At 46.0% G+C, this 20,261-nt stretch overlaps 1 protein-coding gene across 1 annotated transcript in view; it reads right to left on the bottom strand.

Moving 5' to 3' along the window:
• The window catches only part of ADAMTS12 (ADAM metallopeptidase with thrombospondin type 1 motif 12), a 295,838-nt gene extending 276,988 nt beyond the window's left edge, over nt 1-18,850 (bottom strand). Inside the window, exons 1-2 of the mRNA XM_072757296.1 lie at nt 18,411-18,850; nt 9,653-10,014 (exon numbers count right to left, since the gene is read on the bottom strand). Coding sequence (XP_072613397.1) covers nt 9,653-10,014; nt 18,411-18,537 — 489 coding nt within the window. The 5' untranslated portion in view covers nt 18,538-18,850. The remainder of the gene's footprint in view (nt 1-9,652; nt 10,015-18,410) is intronic.
• Nucleotides 18,851-20,261: the final 1,411 nt, after the last annotated feature.

Genomic DNA, 20,261 nt, shown 5'->3' with positions numbered 1-20,261 from the left:
CTCTAGGTGCATTTGTGTGGATTCATAAGCCAAGTAATCAACCCAGTAACAAACAGAGCATCTGGCCTCTCATCTCCCATAAGATGAGGGCCAATCCTTCTGCTGACCTGTGCTTGGTTCATAGAGAAGGCCCCTGATTCAAGACCTAGCAAAGGAAAGAATGTTGCTGTTTTAAATACAGTTTCTTCAGTTCTCTCATTCCAATCCATCATGCTGGGAACTCACAAGACGGACTGGATGAACTGAAAAGGAAGCAGAAAGATGGCAAAGAAGGAGGAGGGAAAAAGCAACACTCATATTTATGAGCCTGTAACACAAAGCACCTATAGTTGAGGAGAGGAATCTCCCGCCAGCCAGAGGCTCTGTTCCAAGGTCTCAAGTCAAAGTAAGCATGGGTCTGACCAGGCAACCCCAAAGGTCAGGGGTCACGGGGAGTTCCTCAGCCTGGGAGCAGAGTTAGGGGATACACAGAGCATTTCTTTCCATCCCTCCTGGCGAGGAACAACAAACACTGAGACACAGGCATCCCACAACTCAAATGACTATTTTCTGCAAACGAGCTACGAAGTTCCAGATCAGGAAGTAAGGCAAGAAGCCATGCTGGGAAAGTTTTCCCACACAGTTCTGCCAATGCATTTCATTCCTTGGCTACATCACCCCAGGCTTCAGCCGGAGTTCAAGAACAAGAGGGCAGAAATGGTTACATTCTTTGATTCTATGGAAAAGAACCCACAGAACTTTCCATCTGGGCCAAGAACTGAACTGCACTTGAGAGAGTAATGTGCCATGAAGCACTCCTCTCTCCTCTCTCAATGTAGGCGCCATCATAGAGCATAGAGTTTTAAATGCCACTAATCTCATTTTTAGCATTTGCACAGAAAAACACAGAAAACACTCAATTCTTGTATTTTTAGAAATTAGAACCTAACAAAGTTTAAAGAGTTAAAATGATATAACAGCATATCTTGGCAAAAACTGAGATCTTGCTAGTTGGAGGCTGGAAGACCACACCAAGGCTTCATACTGTCCTGCATCCTGAGATTAAATTTCTTTTTCAAACATACTTTCCATTTGTTCTGATGACAAAAATTAAAACTCTCTCCACCTCAATGTAAAGATAGTTAAACAAGGAAACAGAGGGATGCCTTCAAACATGGTTATTGGGTAGAAATGGTTTTCTCTGCACATCTCAGTAGGATCTGAGCATTTATGTAACTGGCTCTTCTTGAGAAAGCCTCCTCCCTTGTTCCAGCTCAAGCAGTTGTTCATGGGAAATCAGAAGCAAAGAGCCTATTAGTTTCAGGAAATAGGCACAGACTGGTTCTTCACCTTGAATTGAAGAAGAGATTGGGGAAAAAAGTATTGACCAAGACTCTCAAGAGCTCAACGTAGAAGGATCTGTTATTAATGCAAATACACACCCCACTTCTCCATACTGCTGTATGAAACTGAGTAGCTCAAGCTTTGAGAAACATGCTAATAATGGATGACTGTGTCTTCATGTGGCTGTTACCTGGGGGCCACAGAGCGAGCCCAAATCCTATGAGTAAGCGACTCCGTGATTATTGTAGTAGCACACATTCGTGCAGACTGCAAGAAGTTGTACAAGGGAGACAGATGACATTTTAAATGGTGTCCCTTTCAGACAGATATATTTTAAAAGGCACCCATCTAAGTAGACAAATTACAAAAAGATGCTTCACTTTGGGTAATGGGATTATAAAAGCCTCCTTTTCCTCCTGAAGCTAGGATTTGGTTCAGTTGGCAGAACCTGAGCTGGATTCCAGCCCCTTGACCGGGTATTTTTGTGGAGTTGGCAAAGCACAAACTGCCCTGTGCAGCCCAGTTGCTTTAGGTTGGGGTTACCCCTCAGATGCATAGATATTCCTCGCAAGAAACACCTGAAAGAAGGACTAGAAACAAAGATGGGCCTGAGTGTGGGGTGGGGAAATTTTCCTCCTTTCTCAGAAGCCTCGTGACTGGGCCCAGAACTCAGTAGAGAATTATGTTTCAGGGCACCCCTTAGCAGGGAGATGACCAGTGGGGAGATCCTTGCTGTAGATCCAAAGGCCAGGTGCTTGGAGTCCCTCTTGGAGCTCAGCCTAGACTCAGCACAGCCAAGGTGAAGAGAAGTTTCAGGTGATTATGTGTATTGTACCTTCCTTCTTTTGTATGCAAACTTTCTAAAAAAGTCTGACTGAAAATTACAGTTTGGAATCTGATGTGCTTTGCAGAACTAAGAAAAGGCCTGACCCAGGCTGAGAAGAGATCAGCAAAGTTAATAGCAGTGTCCCCTTCCCAAAGTCAACAGGATGATAGCAGTCACAGTGTTCTTAGAGTGATGAACCCAGAAAGGCCACATTGCAGAGCAACATCACACTGCCATGGTGAGGAGCCAGTGCCCTGGGAACCCACCAGAAGGGATTCAGGGACCATTTAAGCAGACTGCATTCTAGAAGCCAATAGGTGGCATTTGAGCCATTGTTTGGGTGGTTGAGGAAACATAATATTGTGAACCCCCAGCCTGGGAAGTTCTAGGGGAACATAGGGCAGTAAAAGCCTAAATGCCGAAATAAAACATTCATCCCTTCAACCACTATTTATTGAAGGTTTACTAAGGAACAGAGCTAAACATGATGAACAAGATGGGGTGAGGGAAAGAAAAGTTAGGCAAAAAAGAAAAGAAAATATCAGGTATTGTTGGTTCTTTTTAAAAATAATATAGACAATGTGATGGAACACTGGAGGCATCTACTTTAGATTGGTCAGGAAAGATGATAAGTTGAGATCTGAGAGATGAGAAGCAGCAGTTAGTAGAAATTTGAGGGAAGAGTGTTCTAGGCAGAGGGAACATGAATGCAAAGGCGATGAGGCCAGAATGTGCTTGATACATTTGGAAAACAGAGAGGTCAGTGTGATGGAATATGAAGCAGGAGGGCAAGGTGATGGGGAAGGAGGGCAGAGAGGTGGGCAGTGAGCAGGGCAGGGTAGTGAGTCTGGAAGCCAGGACAAGACATTTGGATTTTATCCTACTGCGATGGGAAATAAGTAGAGATTTTAAGCAGCAGAGTGCACTGCTCTCTAAATGTGTTTAAAAGTCCAGTCTGGCCACTGTGAGAAAAGGCTTGCAGGGAATTAACACAGGAAGTGGAGGACACCCAGGAGGTCAATGTCATGGTCCAGAAGAGGCAGGATAGTGACTAGAACTAGGGCAGAGTTTCTCAACCTCGAAACTGTTGACATTTTGTACCATATAATCTTTTGCTGTGGAGGTCCGTTCTGTGCACTGTAGAAAGTTTCCAACATCCTTGGCCTCTACTCACTGGAAGCCAGAAGCAATCTCCCCTTCCCCAGTTGTGACAACCAAAAATATCTCCAGACATTACCAAATATCTCCTATAGGTCAAAACTACCATTGTTGAGAAAGACCGGACTAGGGTGTCAGCTTTGGAAGTGACAAGAGTGGTAGATTCTGCACATATTTTGATGGAAGAACTGACAAGATTTGTTGATAAGAATAAATACAGAGCGTGAGAGAAAGAGATGAGTCAATAATAGGATAATTCCATGGGTTTTGGCCTGGCAACTGGAAGAATGGAGTTGACATGTAGAATGATGGGAAAGACAGCAGAAGGAGGGAATCAAGAGTATTGCTTTGAACATGTCAAATTTGAGATTCTTATTAGGCGTACATGTGGAAATGGCAAAGAGCTGGAGTTCCAAGGGAATATCAGAGTTAGATACTACATTTAGTTGTTACTCACATACATATACAGAGACAGAGGCAGATGATATAGATGATAGGCAGATGATAGATAGATAGATAATAGACCAATAGATAGACACAAAAGACAGATAATTATACAAATTGATGATTAGATAGATGATAGATAATAATGATAGATGATGAGTAAACAAATGGATGGATGGACACACAGGCTGACAGATAAGTAGACAGCATTTGGGACTGATCAGGATCACCTAATAAGAGGTTGAAGTTAAAGAAGAAGGATCCATAAAGCCCCAGGACACTCTAATAATTAAAGATATGGAAAGGAGCAAAGGATGCTGACATAGAACTCTCAGAGCGGCAGGTAAGAGTAAAATCATGATAATTGTGGTGTCACTTAAACCAAGAGACAAAACTACTTTAAAAAAGGAATTGTGCCACATGGTGCTGAAACACAAGTACAAGGAAACCAGAGAGGCACCCCCTGGCAACACGAACTTCACTGATGCCTTGACAAGAGCCGTTTTAATGAGGTGTCCCAACAATGTGAGTAAAGAGATTCAGCTACTCCTACTAAACCAATAAGAGAACTAGATACTTTTCTAAAGTATTTGAAGCTGTTATCTACAACAGTGTGAGATAAGCAGGGCTGACTAATGGGATTATCCATCTCTTTCATGTAGGAATAGTATGTAAGGGGCATGTAAAGGGTTAAGGCAGTCACTGAAATGAAGGTTCTTGCTACAGCTTTTGAGACAGCTTGCACACTTAAAAATCTATAAAAAGGGGAAAAGGCACTGGAATTCTTCAGACCAAAAAGAAATAATAAATCATACTAATGAGGCATAAAAATGTAAGTTACATCAGAGCAGACTCTACTCCAAGCCTGCTCTGAATCACTGAGCTAAGTCTCACCTAAGAATAAAATGCAGCCATGCCACTGGGCCCCATCTTTCAGCAGCGGGGGAGACAGAAGAAATTGCTATCATTCTACCAGACTAATTTAGAATCAGAACACTCTCCAAAACAGAATACTTCAAGAATAAATATGAGTGAACAAACCAAGCAAACAAATTTGCAAAAATTGTTTCACTAATTTTTCCCCAAATAAATTCTCTGACTCATAAAAGTAAATTAGAAAAAAATACAAGGCAATTATTGAGTCCATTTCATAGCCTCATTCTCAAATCACACTAACGAATTGATAGGTGGGAAGGCCTGTGGGCCCACAAGAATAGCCCACCTAATGGGTGATACATACAAAGATAAAGACTGGGAGAATTTCTGGTGAGAAATGCCATCAGAGTGAAACTTCTTCCCAAGGATCTATAGAATTCTCACCTTGGGAAGGAGGGAAAACCAAGCATCATGGACCTTTCAGTCCCATCAGTCAACCTGGATAGGTCTCATGGGAAGAAATGGGAGAGACCTACCATGTTCATGGATTGTACTAAACAAATGTCAATTCTCCAAATTTATATATAGGTTTAATAAAATTCCTACCAAAATCTCAGCAAATTTTTGTGGTCAGATTATTCTAAAACTTATATGGAAAGGCAAAGGAACTAGAATTACTAAAACAATTTTGAAAAACATAAAATGGTAGGAATCAGTCTACTTGATTTCCACACTAATTATATAGCTATAGTAATAAAGATTCTACTAGTGGAATAGAACATAAAACTCAGAAACAGACTCACAAAAATACGTCTAAGTGATTTTTGACAAGTATAGAAGCAATTCAATGGAAGGAAGGTAGCCTTTAAAAAAAAAATGGTGCTGGAACAACTGGACATCCATAGGCAACAAGAAAAAAAGAGAGAGTTCAAATGAACCTCTACCTAAGCCTCATATCTTACACAAAAATTAATTCAAAATGGATCATTACTTAAACATAAAACATACACAGAAGGAGGGGCTGAGGGCAGGAAGGAAATGGGTGTGTCTATAAAAGATCAGCATGATGAGGCACGTGAGTGGCTCAGTGGCCTTTGGCTCAGGTCATGATCCCGGGGTCCTGGGATCGAGTCGAGTATCAGGCTCCCTCCAGGGAGAGAGGCTTCTTCCTCTGCCTATGTCTCAGCCTCTCTTTGTGTCATTTATTCATGAGAGATGAATAAATGAATAAAATCTTTAAAAAAAATAAAAATAAAAGGTCAGCATGAGGACTTGTTTGTCATGGAAATGTGGAGCATCTTGACTATATCAATGTCAAAATGTTGGCTATGATATTGTACAGTAATTTTGCAAGATGTTACCATTGGGGAAGACTGAGTCAAGGGTACATGGGATCTCTCAGTACTAGTTCTTATAACTGCATATGAAACCACAACTATCTTAAAATCAAGCATTAAACTGAAAAATAGAACTGAAAATAACACCTCTTTGAAAATTTTAATCCAGACTTGAGCTCAAAACAATAAAGATTAGGGTTCAGGATCTAGTTCCCTGGTAGGGGCTGGAATCTAGGCTAGGGTTTAAGATAGAACCAAAAACCATATTCACTGTAATAAAGCCTGAGCTGAGAAATACTGTCCCTGACTATGAATAAGAACTTAAAATTTTTATTGAAATAATAAACAGCAAAATATTTACTAATTTAAGCATACAGTCCAGGCAATGGGAACCTAGACCAAGCCATCAGTGTTAATGGGGTACCCATGAAGGGTCCAAACCCCAATCCTATATCATGTCTAAGCGTGGAGTGTAACAGTTTGCAGAAATCTCAGATAAATAGTAACAACAAACTAACCTCAGACAAATCGTTGTAGGGCCCCTGATAATAGCAAATCCAAAAATCACCCCACGAGGATTCTCAAAGGTAACGACTCCCACTGAGGATGATTAAACAACACAGTCTCTCCATCAAAGAACTTAGAATAGAACTAAGTTCCCAATCAACGAAACTGTTCAAAAGAAACAAATTCCATAACTTCAAGGTTATAAAGACTTGAAGGGAGAAAGAGATGAGAATGGTAAAGACAACAGAGGGAGAGTTGCTGGGCTGGGACACGAGCTGACTCAGTCAAGAGCAGGGTCCAAGAGGATGGGGACCAGAGCCATGTGGAAGGTATTAAAAGGAGGAAGGAGGTCACCCCACGCCCTGTCATGAGTGACCATTCTTGGGTCTTCAGTTTGCAACCAACTGAGCCTGCTCCAAGGGAAGCTAAGTGGGCCTTAAATTATAGACAACTCCAAGAGAACACAGCCTCCAACATTAGGATGACTACATCTAAAGCAAAGAATATGCCAGCCCTGAGCCAGAGAAAGGAGGAGCAGATGTCCTGCTCCACATGAAAATGCTTCCTTCCTCAGAAAGCCTTCCTGAATGTCACCTCTGTCCTTAGGGGTCGGGGAGGGGGACATCCTGTGAATTTGAGTGTGGGGTCATGTTTGGGTGAGAGGGAAAATAAATATCCCAGAAGTCAGATCCCAGATTAGTGATTAGGAGAAATCAGACACAAATCCAACCACTACCCTTTTGATGAGGAGACTGGTGATTATGGCAAATGAACTTGAAGCCATCCAGCCTGAACGCTCACAGAAGGGAAAGAAACTCATTTGGATTTTAGTGCCTATTTTATAACTGTCCATTAGCCATTCAATTCTGTATGAAAGACTCCAAAATAATTCCAGTAGATTGGTTCCTTTTTTTTTTTTAAGATTTTTTTAATTTATTCATGAGAGACACAGAGAGAGGCAGAGACACAGGCAGAGGGAGAAGCAGGCTCCATTGCAGGGAGCCCGATGTGGGACTAGATCCCAGGACTCCAGGACCATGCCCTGGGTCGAAGGCAGGCACTAAACCGCTGAGCCATCCAGGGATCCCCTAGATTGGTTCTTCTCGCAAAATCATTCAGCAATTTGAATCTAGAATTTTCCATCATCTTGGCTACATTAGTCCAAAATTAATCATTAGTTAATATTTGCCTCTTTGTGCAAATGGGCCATACAGTCCTGATCTCAACTACTCAGTTCTGCTGTTGTAGTTGGAAAGCAGCTTTAGATAATATAAACACATGGGCTTATCTGTGTTCCAATAAAACTTCATTTACAAACCCTGGCCTCAATTCCACTAACTGCAGTTAGTATGAAACAGGAATTGGAATCTGAAAATGCCCACATGATAGTCAGGACTGCTCCCCGGGGCCATTTTAAATGGAAAAGTTCCCAATATTCTGTGCCCAAGCCTGGAAAAATGCTAAACAGTGTGCAAGCTCCCTTAGAAAGCACAAGATGAAGAGGGGGCAATTGAGAGCAGCGGTTTCTCAACTCTAGCTACACGCTGGAGTTATTGGGGGACAGCTGCTACTTTAGAGTAATATTGGCTAATGATGCTAATTAATACCCACTTATGCTAATCTATTAGCTGGCAACACCTACCGCACATTAGAATTTCCCAAGGAGCTTTAAATAATCACTGATGTCTAAGCTCCACCCTCAGCTAGTTATATCAGAATATCTGGAAGGACGGGTGGGGGCAATGGACACTTTTTAAAAGCCCCCCAGTGGATCCTAATGTTCAACCGGGGTTATGAATGACTGTTCTACTCCAGGGCTTCTTAAACTTCAGTGAGCATCAGAATCTCCTGGAGGGCTTATTAAAATAAGGGCTTCAAATAGACAGCAGAGACAGAAAGTAGATTAGTGGTTCCCCAAAACTAGGGGAGATGAAGGAATCAGAGGGCGACTGGTAAAAGGTAGAGAGACTCGGGCTCAAATTAACTGGTGCAATAAAGTTATTCAACATCTCCAAGCTTCATCACCTACTAAAAAGTAACCAAGATGGGGACCTGGGGACAGAAGAGGACAATGTACATAAACCACCTCATAAACCACACATTCCAGTACCTGGCATATTGGAAACACTAAAAAAAATGATAATAGCAGTCAATATCCATGGAGTGTATATTATTCCTAAGCACTCTTCTAAGGTGTTTATATATGTCAATTCATTTAATTCTCACAATAGGGCAGCCCGGGTGGCCCAGCGGTTTAGCACTGCCTTCAGCCCAGGGCCTGATCCTGGGGTCCTGGGATCGAGTCCTGCTCGGGCTCCCTGCATGGAGCCTGCTTCTCCCTCTGCCTGTGTCTCCGCCTCTCTCTCTCTCTCTGTTTCTCATGAATAAATAAAATCTTTTTAAAAAAATTCTCACAATAGCCTACTCAGGGATTAGCAAATTTTTTTTTTTCAGTGGAAGCCAGATAGCAATTTGGGGGCCTCATGGGCCATACAGTCCTGATGTCAACTACTCAGCTCTGCTGTTGTGGCTGGAAAGCAGCCTTAGAGAATGTGAACACGCGGGCTTATCTGTGTTCCAATAAAACTTCATTTACAAAACCAAGAGGCAGTTGGATTCGGTCTGCGGCCCGTCCTTCGCCAAGCCCTGCTCGAGGAGGTGGGTTTGCCGGATGAGGACAAAGGCACGAAGGGATAAACCGACAGCCTACGTTCCCTACGAAGGATGACCACGAAGTCCACACCGTCAAGGACGATACCGCCGCAGCTGCTACCACCACCATCACTGCTAGTGAGCCTCGCCCTTCAGCCCACATCCAGGCTTTCCTAATCCAAGAGCAGCTGGCCAGCCAGCCAGGCGCGATACCCTCTGAGCGGCCTCCGGGGTTGAAGCCCCAACTGCATCCAACCCTCCCTTCCCGCCGTGTGGCTCCTGGTTGAGTGTCCCCTGCTCGGGGCGGGGGGGGGGGGGGCCAGCGCCCTTACTCTCCACGCTTCCCAGATTGCTCTGTTGGACTCATATGCAGGGCTCCCCAGGCCACGTGGCAGCCGGGACCATGCACATCACAAGCGTTCGACTGGTGTGCACTGAATGTGTGGGTGAACCCACTGGTCCCCGGGGTGCAGGCCGAGGGGACAGGAACCTGGGGGCGGGGAAGGAGGGGACGGACGCCGGCACTCACCAGTCCCTGGCAGGCGCTGAGTGCGGCAGTCCCCATCCTGGTGCCCTGTTGCAGAACCGTGCCCGTCAGGTGGCAGGGGGGCGCCGAGGAAGCCACCATCTCCACATGGGACAGGTTCCCGTGTCTCCTCTCCAAGATATAGCTTTCGGAAAGAAACCCCTGAGTGACCGACAAGTTAAAGAACAGGTCCTTGTCCTCGTGTGAAATCCTGTAATAGGCCCGATCCTCCGGGCCAGCCAAATCTCTCCTCCTCCGGTTGCTGGTGATGGGAGGGTGCAAGCCATAAGACAGAAACCGCCCGCTGGCGTCTACCCGGACGGGGGCCACCACGTGGTATTCGGGCAGGGCCTTGATGAAATGCTCTGAAAGAAAAGGAGACAAAGAATAAAACCGAGGGCTGCCAGGGTGGCTCAGTCAGTTAAGCGTCTGTGTTTGGCCCAGGTCCTGATCCCGGGGTCATGGGATCAAATTCTGCATCAGGCTGTCTACTTCTCCCTCTCCCTCTGCCATTCCCCCCGACTTGGGCTCTCTGGTTCCATCTCTCTGTCAAAAAATAAAATAAATAATAAATTTTTTAAAAAATCTTTTTAAAAATTTATTATTTAATAATAAGTAATAAAATAATAAATTAAAAAAAAATCTTTAAAAAGACTGATGAGGGAACCCTGGGTGGCGCAGTGGTTTGGCGCCTGCCTTTGGCCCAGGGCGCGATCCTGGAGACCCGGGATCGAATCCCACGTCGGGCTCCCGGTGCATGGAGCCTGCTTCTCCCTCTGCCTGTGTCTCTGCCTCTCTCTCTCTCTCTCTCTCTGTGTGACTGTCATAAATAAATAAAAATTAAAAAAAAAAAAGACTGATGAGCACTGGGCGTTATGCTATACACTGGCAAGTCGAACTCCAATATAAATAAATAAATAAATAAATAAATAAATAAATAAATAAATATTGAAAATTTAAATAAATAAATAAATGAAAAAACTGAGAGAACTTTCTGCTGAGTCTATGGCAAGGTAAACGCTCTGCCATTTGGAACTTAGACGTTAGTTTGTTGATTGCAAAATACTGCTAATGACCAGGTTTCCAGGTCCTGTCCACCGCACAAGCACTGTCCTTATAAATTCCCTGAACAACTCAAATCGACCTGGCGGGGGGGGGGGGGGGGGGGACCGGGGTGACCCATAGCAGCCTGGGCCGACCCAGGGGCAGCGCTCGGGTGGCAGATGCTTCAGCAGAGACGAATTAAGCCGGGAATTCATTGACGAGGTACTGTTAGGAAGGGGCAAGGTCAGCACGAGGAATGTTTCAAGTCCTGAGTTCATTAATACAGATCACAGAGCTTCACTGTGTATCGTAAGGAGCTTAAGGGCCTCAGGAACTTCCCATTAACTCGGGTTCGAGAAAAATGCGAAGCAGCCCACCGGTGGGGTCCACTCTGAGAGGCCCACACCGGCCACAGATGGGTGCTCCAGAGCATGGGCGGGGCGCCTAAGGACACGTGGGTGTTCCTTTTTGTTTTTACAAAATCTACAAAATAAAAATGGGAAGATGAAAACAGTCACTCTGAAAATGCAAGACGGGAACACCTGTCCCTTCCACACACGAGAACACACGGACCTTTGGCTTGCTCGTGTTTAAATCCCCAGCACTTCCTCCGCATCCCGATGTCTGAGGATAACAAGGAATCTAACTGGCAGGGCCTGATCATCACCCAGGATTACAGACTTCTTCAGGCAAACCAGTAGCCACTTAGAAAAATGACTAATCTTTTGGGGATCCCTGGGTGGCTCGGCGGTTTAGTGCCACCTTCAGCCCAGGGCGTGATTCTGGAGACCTGAGATCGAGTCCCGTGTTGGGCTCCCTGCATGGAGCCTGCTTCTCTCTCTCTCTCTCTCTCTCTCTGTCTCTCATGAATAAATAAATAAAATCTTAAAAAAAAAAAGACTAATATTTTGCTTTACAGGAAAAAAAGGAAAGAAAAAAAGGAGGAAGGGACGAAGCGAGGAAGAGAAAGAAAAACAAATTCCACTTGCTGCCTCCCAGATGTATTCCTTGCACTTTTCAGCTTTCATTGCTTTGTTCATGTTACTCCCCAACTACTGTGTCTTTTGCACTCTCTACCGATAATCCTGTTTGTTCCTACTTATGCTTTGAAGTTCCCAACGCTAGTCCCCCTTCTTCTTTCTCCTAATGTCCCTGGTTGAAGTCCTCTCTCCCTCCTCTGCACCCCCAGGTCTTTACTTTCCATACCTCCTGGAACAGCCTCATTTTACAAAGCCTTTTGTTCGTCAGACTTTATTCCCTAAGCTTTTGGAGGCCAGAATTTTGCACGTTGCAGGTGTCTGGCTTGTAACGTATTGCCGTATCAGTGAGCAGGTTTGTAGCTGATTAATTAAAAGAATTGGACTTAATGGGGTACATTTATAAAATGGCCTCCTTTCCCAGACAACCACCTTCCAACATATTTAGGAAATTGTTCATTTCTGCCTTGGATGAAATATAGGGCAGAGCACAGAGTTTTTACTCTTAGGTACTAATAAATAGTCTCAATATTTTAGATGTTTACATCTACATTTTTTTAAAAAAATCCAGAACCATTATTTCTAATTGCAACCATTAGGAGCAACAGATCACATAGCAACATAGGAAAATCTTTAAAAACAATATTCAGTGAAAAATAAGATACAAGTTAATACAGAGCCACTGACATCAATGGAAAATACACAAAAACAATACTACAAAGTCGGCCAGAACATATGCAAACAAAAAATACATATGGAACCCATTAAAATGGTTTTCCATGAGGAAGAATGAGAGTAGGGACAAAAATGCATTAAAAAAATAAAGGGGTTTTGTACAAATCAATGACGCTAGTGTGCCATGACTGAGTCACATTGACTCAGTCCTCTGTACTGCCTTCTCTCCATGGAATATCTGGACATATTTAGTATCAGAGTTTCACTGACCTTCCAGGTTCAGAGCTTAGGAGAGGCAAGGCCAGGGTGGGTGGAACAAGGGTGGATACAGTTGGCTTCCCTTCTATTCTTCTTAGCTTACTCTTCTACTACTCACAGTGATGTCTCTGGCTTCTCCAGGGTTAGAAGTAGATGGAAATTAGGGGCAGAAAAAGTCTTACTCAACAGTGCATAAGCCATCATCTTCAGGTGGGCCCAGCTGTGTGTGGTCACTGCCCAGAGGCTGACTTCTCCCTCAGGAAATGCTCCTCTGGGCCTACTCTGAAGATGCATCTCAAAGAATTAAACAAGAGTTTTGAAAATATAAAATGAAAGATAAAGCTTGCCTAGGTTCCAAGACCTACTCCTCAAAGAATAAAAGAGCAAGCAAATTTAGGGCTCTTGACCCAGTTGCTTTCAATCTTGTGGGTTTTGAAGAAAGCCAGCATAAGTTGGCTATACAATAATCTAATGATAGTAACCATAGAAGCCACTTAACGAGCACTTGCTATGAGCCAGGTACTGTAAGTCTCTTCTCCTTCAGTACTTAACAATCTGTGACACAGATTCAGTAAATTCCCAGTTCATAGATAAAGAAACTGAGCCTAAGAGAGGTCACAGAGCCAATACGCAACATTACTTATTACTGAAATCTCATGCTTCCTCTTTCAAAATCATGTTCTTAGCCACTGCACTTCATGTACATAAGCAGTTGCACTTGGGAGAGAGTTGAAGGGCAGAATAGTAGAGTAGAAGTGATACTACTGCTCCTGGGGATATGATCGGACAAGAAGAGGAGGGCTTGACTTCTTTAAGAGGCCTCAATATGGGATCTCTGGGTGGCTCAACGGTTTAGTCCCTGCCTTTGGCCCAGGGCGTGATCCTGGAGTCCTGGGATCGAGTCCTGCATCGGGCTTCCTACATGGAGGTTGCTTCTCTCTCTCTCTCTCTCTCTCTCTCTCTGTCTCTCATGAATAAATAAATAAAATCTTAAAAAAAAAAAAAAAGAGGCCTCAATATGCTCAGCAGTACAGGGAGATAGATAACAATGGCCTGTTTATCCGGTAGAGTAACAAGAGATAAGACTAGATTTTCTTCTTGAGTTTATTGTAAATGAAGCAGCTAAGCCATGTCAGCCGGTAGGTGTGGATAGAAATAGGAGTGTGACTTATACTGGTGGCCCACCCCTAGTTGCCTTATCTATACAAGGGCATCAAAATATGAGTATTTACCTCGTAGGGTGGCTATGAGGAGCTGGTGTATTAATACATGTAATAAATGTAGAACAGTGCTACATTTATTACCGTGGCTATAATTAGTATTAAAGATAGACAGTTGGCCACCAAGGATCATTGTGGTCATAAATAGATATAACCTCCAAGCAAAGACAGGGGAAAAGCCCACACCCACCTTGGCTTCCTCTCAGTAGGTATTTTGTTTGGAAGAGGAGGCAGCTATAACCTTGGCCAGGAGAAAGCAGAGCCCAGAGGGGATATGACAGGAATGGAGAAAAAAACATGTCAGGAAATAATAATAGGCCCTCATTTTTTTACCTCAATTTTTACCATTGCTACGGTCAAGCACAGCATTCGGAGTATACCAACCTGGTCTCTTGCCGTATCCTTATGGTTTTCTGGGACAGATATTACTAACATAGCCCCTCATCTCATTAGCCCTCATTCCCACCCTTGCAAAAAGACAATGAAGAGGGGTGAGGATTCATTCCAGGGTGACCTGACCCCAGAGCCCTAACCGCGCTGCCCTTGCTGCTTCTCAAGGGTCTGCCACTGAGAACCAGATGTCAAGATGGGGCATCAACAAGGCTGTGGCTGTTGGAACTGAGACACACTGTAATCACATCAGTCTGCAGCTTTACGGAAATACATTATCAGCCCTGAGCACCTTGCTTTACCTTACCTAAAATTAGACTCGAAACCGTCGGTCACAAGCATTGATGATACTTCATGAGAAACTCTGCGCGAAGCCTGTTGGCACAAGTGCTTTTAGAGATACACACCACCAAGTGATCTTTAACCTTCTGCTTACGAAGAAAGGAGAGCAGTGAGAGAATATTTATCTGCCAGATTTCATAGTTTTGGTAAAATCTATACTTAACTCTTTATACTGTGTATTTCTTTTTTTTTTTAAAGATTTTATTCATTTATTCATAGAGACACAGGCAGAGGGAGAAGCAGGCTCCAAGCAGGGAGCCCGACATTGGACTCAATCCCGGGTCTCCAGGATCACGCCCTGGGCTGCAGGCGGCGCTAAACCGCTGAGCCACCTGGGCTGCCCTATACCGTGTATTTCAATGAACTTCTAAGACTCTTTACTAAAAATGAGCAATGAAATTCTCTAAGAGTCAGAAGTTCATTTTCTTTTTTTAAAGATTTTTTATTTATTTATTCATGAGAGACACAGAGAGAGAGAGAGAGGCAGAGACACAGAGAGAGGGAGAAGCAGGCTCCACACAGGTAGCCTGACATGGTACTCGATCCTGGGTCTCCAGGATCGCGCCCTGGGCCGCAGGCGGCGCTAAACCGCTGAGCCACCTGGGCTGCCCAGAAGTTCATTTTCATAATTCTCTTCCATGGAATGTTGCAACCTTTCGAGTATATTTTTGTCATAGGAAACTACACATGGCAAGATATAGAGGATTATGTTGATCCCTTCAAAGTTGGAAAATATGCCACAGGAAGCTGGATTTGCTCACCAGCCCTATGACTACTGACCTCCAGACCATAACTGCTTATGATAACTAACACAAATAAAATACCAAAACTGTGAAGTGTCTTCTTACATAAAGAAGATATATGAAATAATTTCCTTCCTCATTTTTTTTCAAATAGCATAGATAGGTGATTACAACATTCATTTTGAAGCCCACGCGAACCATTTGCCTTGAAACACTTCCCCTGTTCCCGCACAAACCTGTGCAGCCTCAAGCACAACTCTACCACAGGCCAAACTGTCTGCTCTGTTGATTTCAGAGTCTCTGGGAGCAAAGGAAATCATAGCAACAGCCGGTGACTTGTAGACAGCACAAGGAATAAGGAACCCAAGGGGCTAGCCCTGGCTGTACAAGAGAGGCAGTGTGTTATGTGCAAGACCAGTATTCCCCATTGTTCTGGTACTTGGTTGGGAACCAAGAAACCTTGTGGAAGTCGTTGCACGTTTATATACCACAAGTGAGTAATCTGGAAAGAATACTGGGCAGAGTGTCAAATCTGCCTCTTCTGGTCCCTGAAAAGACTGGATATACCTCTGTGCTCTTTCCCAGGGCTAAAATCCTGCCTCTGCCCAACCCATAGAACTAAAAAGAATGTTAATGATTACCTAGGATCAGAATGTTTCCAACCATGGGACCCTGTGCAATCCCCTTGGGTGAAGTGGCACTTAACAGGTGCTCACTGAATACATGCTAACCCACTTCTAAGGCCCCCCCCATTCCTCCTTGGAAAAATAAGAAGGATGACAGAGATGATATCTGAAATCATTTGTAAGTTTAAATGTGCAGAAATTGGGTGCGATTCAAAAATGTTGTCAGAGTAGAAATGGAAATCTAGGGACATTGGTTCTTTGTGAAATGATAGACTGGTCACCGGGGCAAAACCCAGGTCATCCTAGTCCCAAGAGGCTTCGAGTTTTCTCATCCCTTCTCTCCATCTCTCTCTCTCTCTCTCTCTCTCTCTCTCTCTCTCCCTCTCATTTGTTCTTCCTCTCTCCACTCGGTTCTAAATGACGCCTGCTCAGAAATGTCTCTGTTGCACCAAATGTGGATTACTTTTAAATCCATTGGCGAGCTGATTAAGAACAAATACTCTGGAGAAAGACTTTTAAAAACGGAAATTATTTTTAAAACCTAAGTTTCTGTGCATTGCTAATAAACTCAGAGCACTCTGCAGCTATTTTTCTTTTTCTTTTTTTTTTTTTTAAGGTTTTATTTATTCATTCATGAGAGACACAGAGAGAAAGGCAGAGACACAGGCAGAGGGAGAGGCAGGCTCCCTGCGGGGGGAGCGGGATGCGGACTCGATCCGGGACCCCGAGGTCACAACCTGAGCCAAAGGCAGATGCTCAACCACTGAGCCACCCAGGTGCCCCAATACAGCTATTTTTCAATATCAAATATTTTCACCACATAATCCCAAAGGTGACCAAGAAAAATAACCATCTCTCACCTTCCAGAGAGGAGAGAGCAAGGCCTGGGGAGTATCTGCTCCACACTGGGCTAAATTCACTTACAAAGAAGATGGGGAGCAAGGAGAGCTGAAAGCCAAACCAGGAGAATGCGTATCTTTGAAGCAAATCATGTCCAAATGCCCTGGGAAGTGCTCACAGGCTTTGTCTGTGCTGCCAGAAGGGAGACTTTTCACAAAGAGGCTGTATTTCAAAGAAAAACAAATGCTGCTATTTTAAACTTGGGGGTGGGAGATGGTATCTGGAACGTTTACACAAGCAAGTGCTGGCTGATTGACATCTAACCCTAGTGTTCGGGCTCCAGCTTCCAAGGAAAGCAAAGGGGCTTGCTTCTGATGGCTCTCGAAGTCACAGCAGAGGAGTTCTCAGCAGTGTTTGAACTTTGCCACGTAGGCAGCCACCTGTGTGGACACCCTCTACAAACACAGGCTGGCGAGCTGTCACCCAAGTGGTCCTGGGCATTAATGGGGTCAGAATACTAGGGCGGCTTCTCAAGGCCTGAGCATAGTCAGCAAACACTGGACTGTGCGCGTGTGCGCGTGTGCGTGTGTGCGTGTTGTTCTTATTGCTGCTAAGAGGACAGCCTCCAGAACCAGGCTACCTGAGTTCAAAACCTCACTGCACCATGAGCTGGGCCCCTAAACTCCCCAAGCTTCCGCAGCTTTAAAACAGGGACAGTAACAATGGCCCAGCAACCCCAGAAGGCCGTTGTCGCTGGGTGCTGGGCTGACACAGGGTGCCTTAGCGGTCTTGGCACATGACAGTTTCTCCAGCCACACGGGCCATTGCTGCCGCTCTGTCTTGTCCTAGAAGCCAAGGAACTCCCCACCAAACACAAAAGTGTCTCTGATCTTTCAAAGTCCAATAAAAAAAAGCAGAGGCAGCGGCGCTGCTCCCCTTGAGGTGTTGGGTTTAAATAACAACTTGTCCGCACACCCCCTCCAGTGTTTTCCAGAGCATTGCAGCTCTCATAACGTTAGCAAGGGGACGCATCCAGCTGCCACGGTGAAGCCGGGGAAGTCGGGACAGGCAAAGGTGAGCCCCTGCAGGGGTAATTCCCCCCTCCCCCCAAAAAAAGAACTGCTATTTTCAAAACACAGACCTACATCTTTCCAGGAAACCAAAACACAGCCAAACTCGCTCAGCAGGGGGCCGGAATCACATTTCCCCTCCCCTGTGCAGAGCTGGAACTAACTAGAAACACTGCAATGACTGCCAGGGGCCAGATGGAACTTTAAAAAAAAAAAAAAATCATTTTCCCTGTTCAGAATTTGAAAAAGAGAGGACTGAAACAGTGCAGCATTGAGAGGGGAGACAAAAGGGGGTGGAGGGAGGCGTTCCCAGCTACCTCTTGGGCCTTTCTGCTGCAGCTACGGGGTAGAGAGCGGGCACCCTCGCCTTTGGGGGAGAATTCAGGACTGGCCACTTTCTGCACGGAGCTCTGAGACGGCCCATGTCACTGAGCTCCAGATTTCCTTAGGACTCCGCCGGACGGTCTTGCAGAGTTCAGCCGGAGGGGGGGTGGGGAGGGAGGGAGGGGGAAGCAACCAACTTTCCACGCGTCTCTCCGCCACGGTTTTCAAAGGAAATAAAGAAAAGCCACTAACCTTGCCTCCTGTCCGGGAAGTGCACCGGGCCGGGCTGAGCCTGTCTCCCATGGCAAAGGGCCCCAAAGTTAAGGAGGTGAGCTACAACGGAGAGCCTTGCAAGCCAGCTCCTCCGGGCACATGGCATGGTTCAGTTGTTGGGGGCAGAAAAGTCAACGCGGTCTAGCGCTCAGCTCAAGGGATCAAGTCCCCGCCCGTGGCCGAGCAGAGAGGCAGGGGACATGGCCCAGGGGCGGGACGGAGCGGCGACAGGGGCTGGGGACCTCGATCCCCCCTTCCCTCCCCGAAGGGACTGACTGAGCGGGCAGCGCCTGCTTTCCGCGGGCTGCGGACCGGCCGCCCAGCCCAGGTCCCCAGCCCAGGTCCCCAGCCCAGCTCCTCACCGCAGGTCCCCACCCTCCCGCCCGCGGCCGCCGAGCCTCCGGGCCGCGCATCTTCCCGCGGCCTCCCGCCCCCGCGCCGCCGGCCCCGCCCAGGGCCCGCCGAGCCGGCCAAATAGGGGAGGCCCGGGACAGGCACCCGGGGCGGGACCGCAGGGGGGTGAGCCCCCCACCCCGGGCGCCGAGGCGGAGGTGGGCCCGGGACCCCGCTCCCTCCGCCTCTCCCCTGCCAGCTCCCCGCCTGGCCCTGCGCCGCGCAGGCCCCTCCGTGCGCCAGGCCTCTTGGGGTTCCCTTCCAAGGCAAGCTGGGGCCCCCACTGACGGGCAGTCTCTCTCTTTGCCGAGTCACGCAGAGCGGAAATGGCCTGCACTCATCTTCGAGGTCCACCCTGGGCAGGCCCCTTCACGGGCACCCAGAGATGAGGAGACCAATGGTTAGGGCCCCACGCGGAGCCTGCGGGTCCCCCAGGTGCTTCTCTACGTTTACAGCAGGGCCTTGCCCGGCCCCCCTCCACTCACCCAAAGGGAAACCAGGACAGTGGGGGAGATAAAGAGGCCTGAGACCACGTGAAGGTGTTTCTCCAGTTTACCTGCGCAGGCTGCTCAGGGAGGGGGACACCCATTGGGCTCAAGCTTTACCTTGCGGAGAGAATGCTGCAAACCAGGGAGCTTGCCAAAGCATCCCGAGAATTTACTGGATAAACCAGCCAAGATTTCACACCTCTGGGCTGAAACAGACCTCCTTACCCCATTCAGGAGGAATTTGACCCCATACTGGTCCTCATGGCTTCCAGCCAACCAGATGTGTTCCGTGAGAGGTGCAGGAAAGCGAATCCCTCAACCTCCTGCAGGCCTGGGCAGCCCCGGGGAAGCAGGGATCCCAGTGCCTCTTGGTCCTCACCGGCTTGGGGTGGGTATGAATCCTTCACACTGGATACATACCCGCCAGGATATTTGGAGGGACCTGAATTAGTTTCCTATTATTGGCATTACAAATTCCCATAAGGTTGGTGACTTAAAATAGCACCAATTAAGGATCATGCAGTTCTGGAGGTCAAAAGTCTGAGATGGGTCTCAAGGGACTCAAATCAAGGTGTTAGCACAGCTGCATTCCTTTCTGGAGACTGGAGGGAAGAGTTGTTTTCCTGCTTTATTCACCTTCTGAGGGGTTCTCCTCATTCCTCAGTCCCTTGCCACTTACCCCTGGTTTCAAAGTCAGCAATGGCCAGCGAGTCTCCTAATGGCATCATCCTGATACTATCTCTTTTCCCTCCCTTTTCTGTTTTTAAGGACTCTGGTGATTCCACTGGACCCACTCAGATCATCCAGAATAATCTCTTTATCCTAAGGTCAATCCATTAGCAACCTTAGTTCCATCTGCAACCTTTATCCCCTGTGTCGTGTAACAGAACATGTTACGTCATCACTGGCCAGTCATAGAAGTCCTCTGGGCCTCTTCTCCTGTGACGTA

This window comes from Vulpes vulpes, chromosome 4 (assembly GCF_048418805.1).
Source record: "Vulpes vulpes isolate BD-2025 chromosome 4, VulVul3, whole genome shotgun sequence".
Taxonomy (NCBI): domain Eukaryota; kingdom Metazoa; phylum Chordata; class Mammalia; order Carnivora; family Canidae; genus Vulpes; species Vulpes vulpes.
Note: the sequence above shows the minus strand (reverse complement) of the source record. Positions and strands in the feature narration are given on the sequence as shown.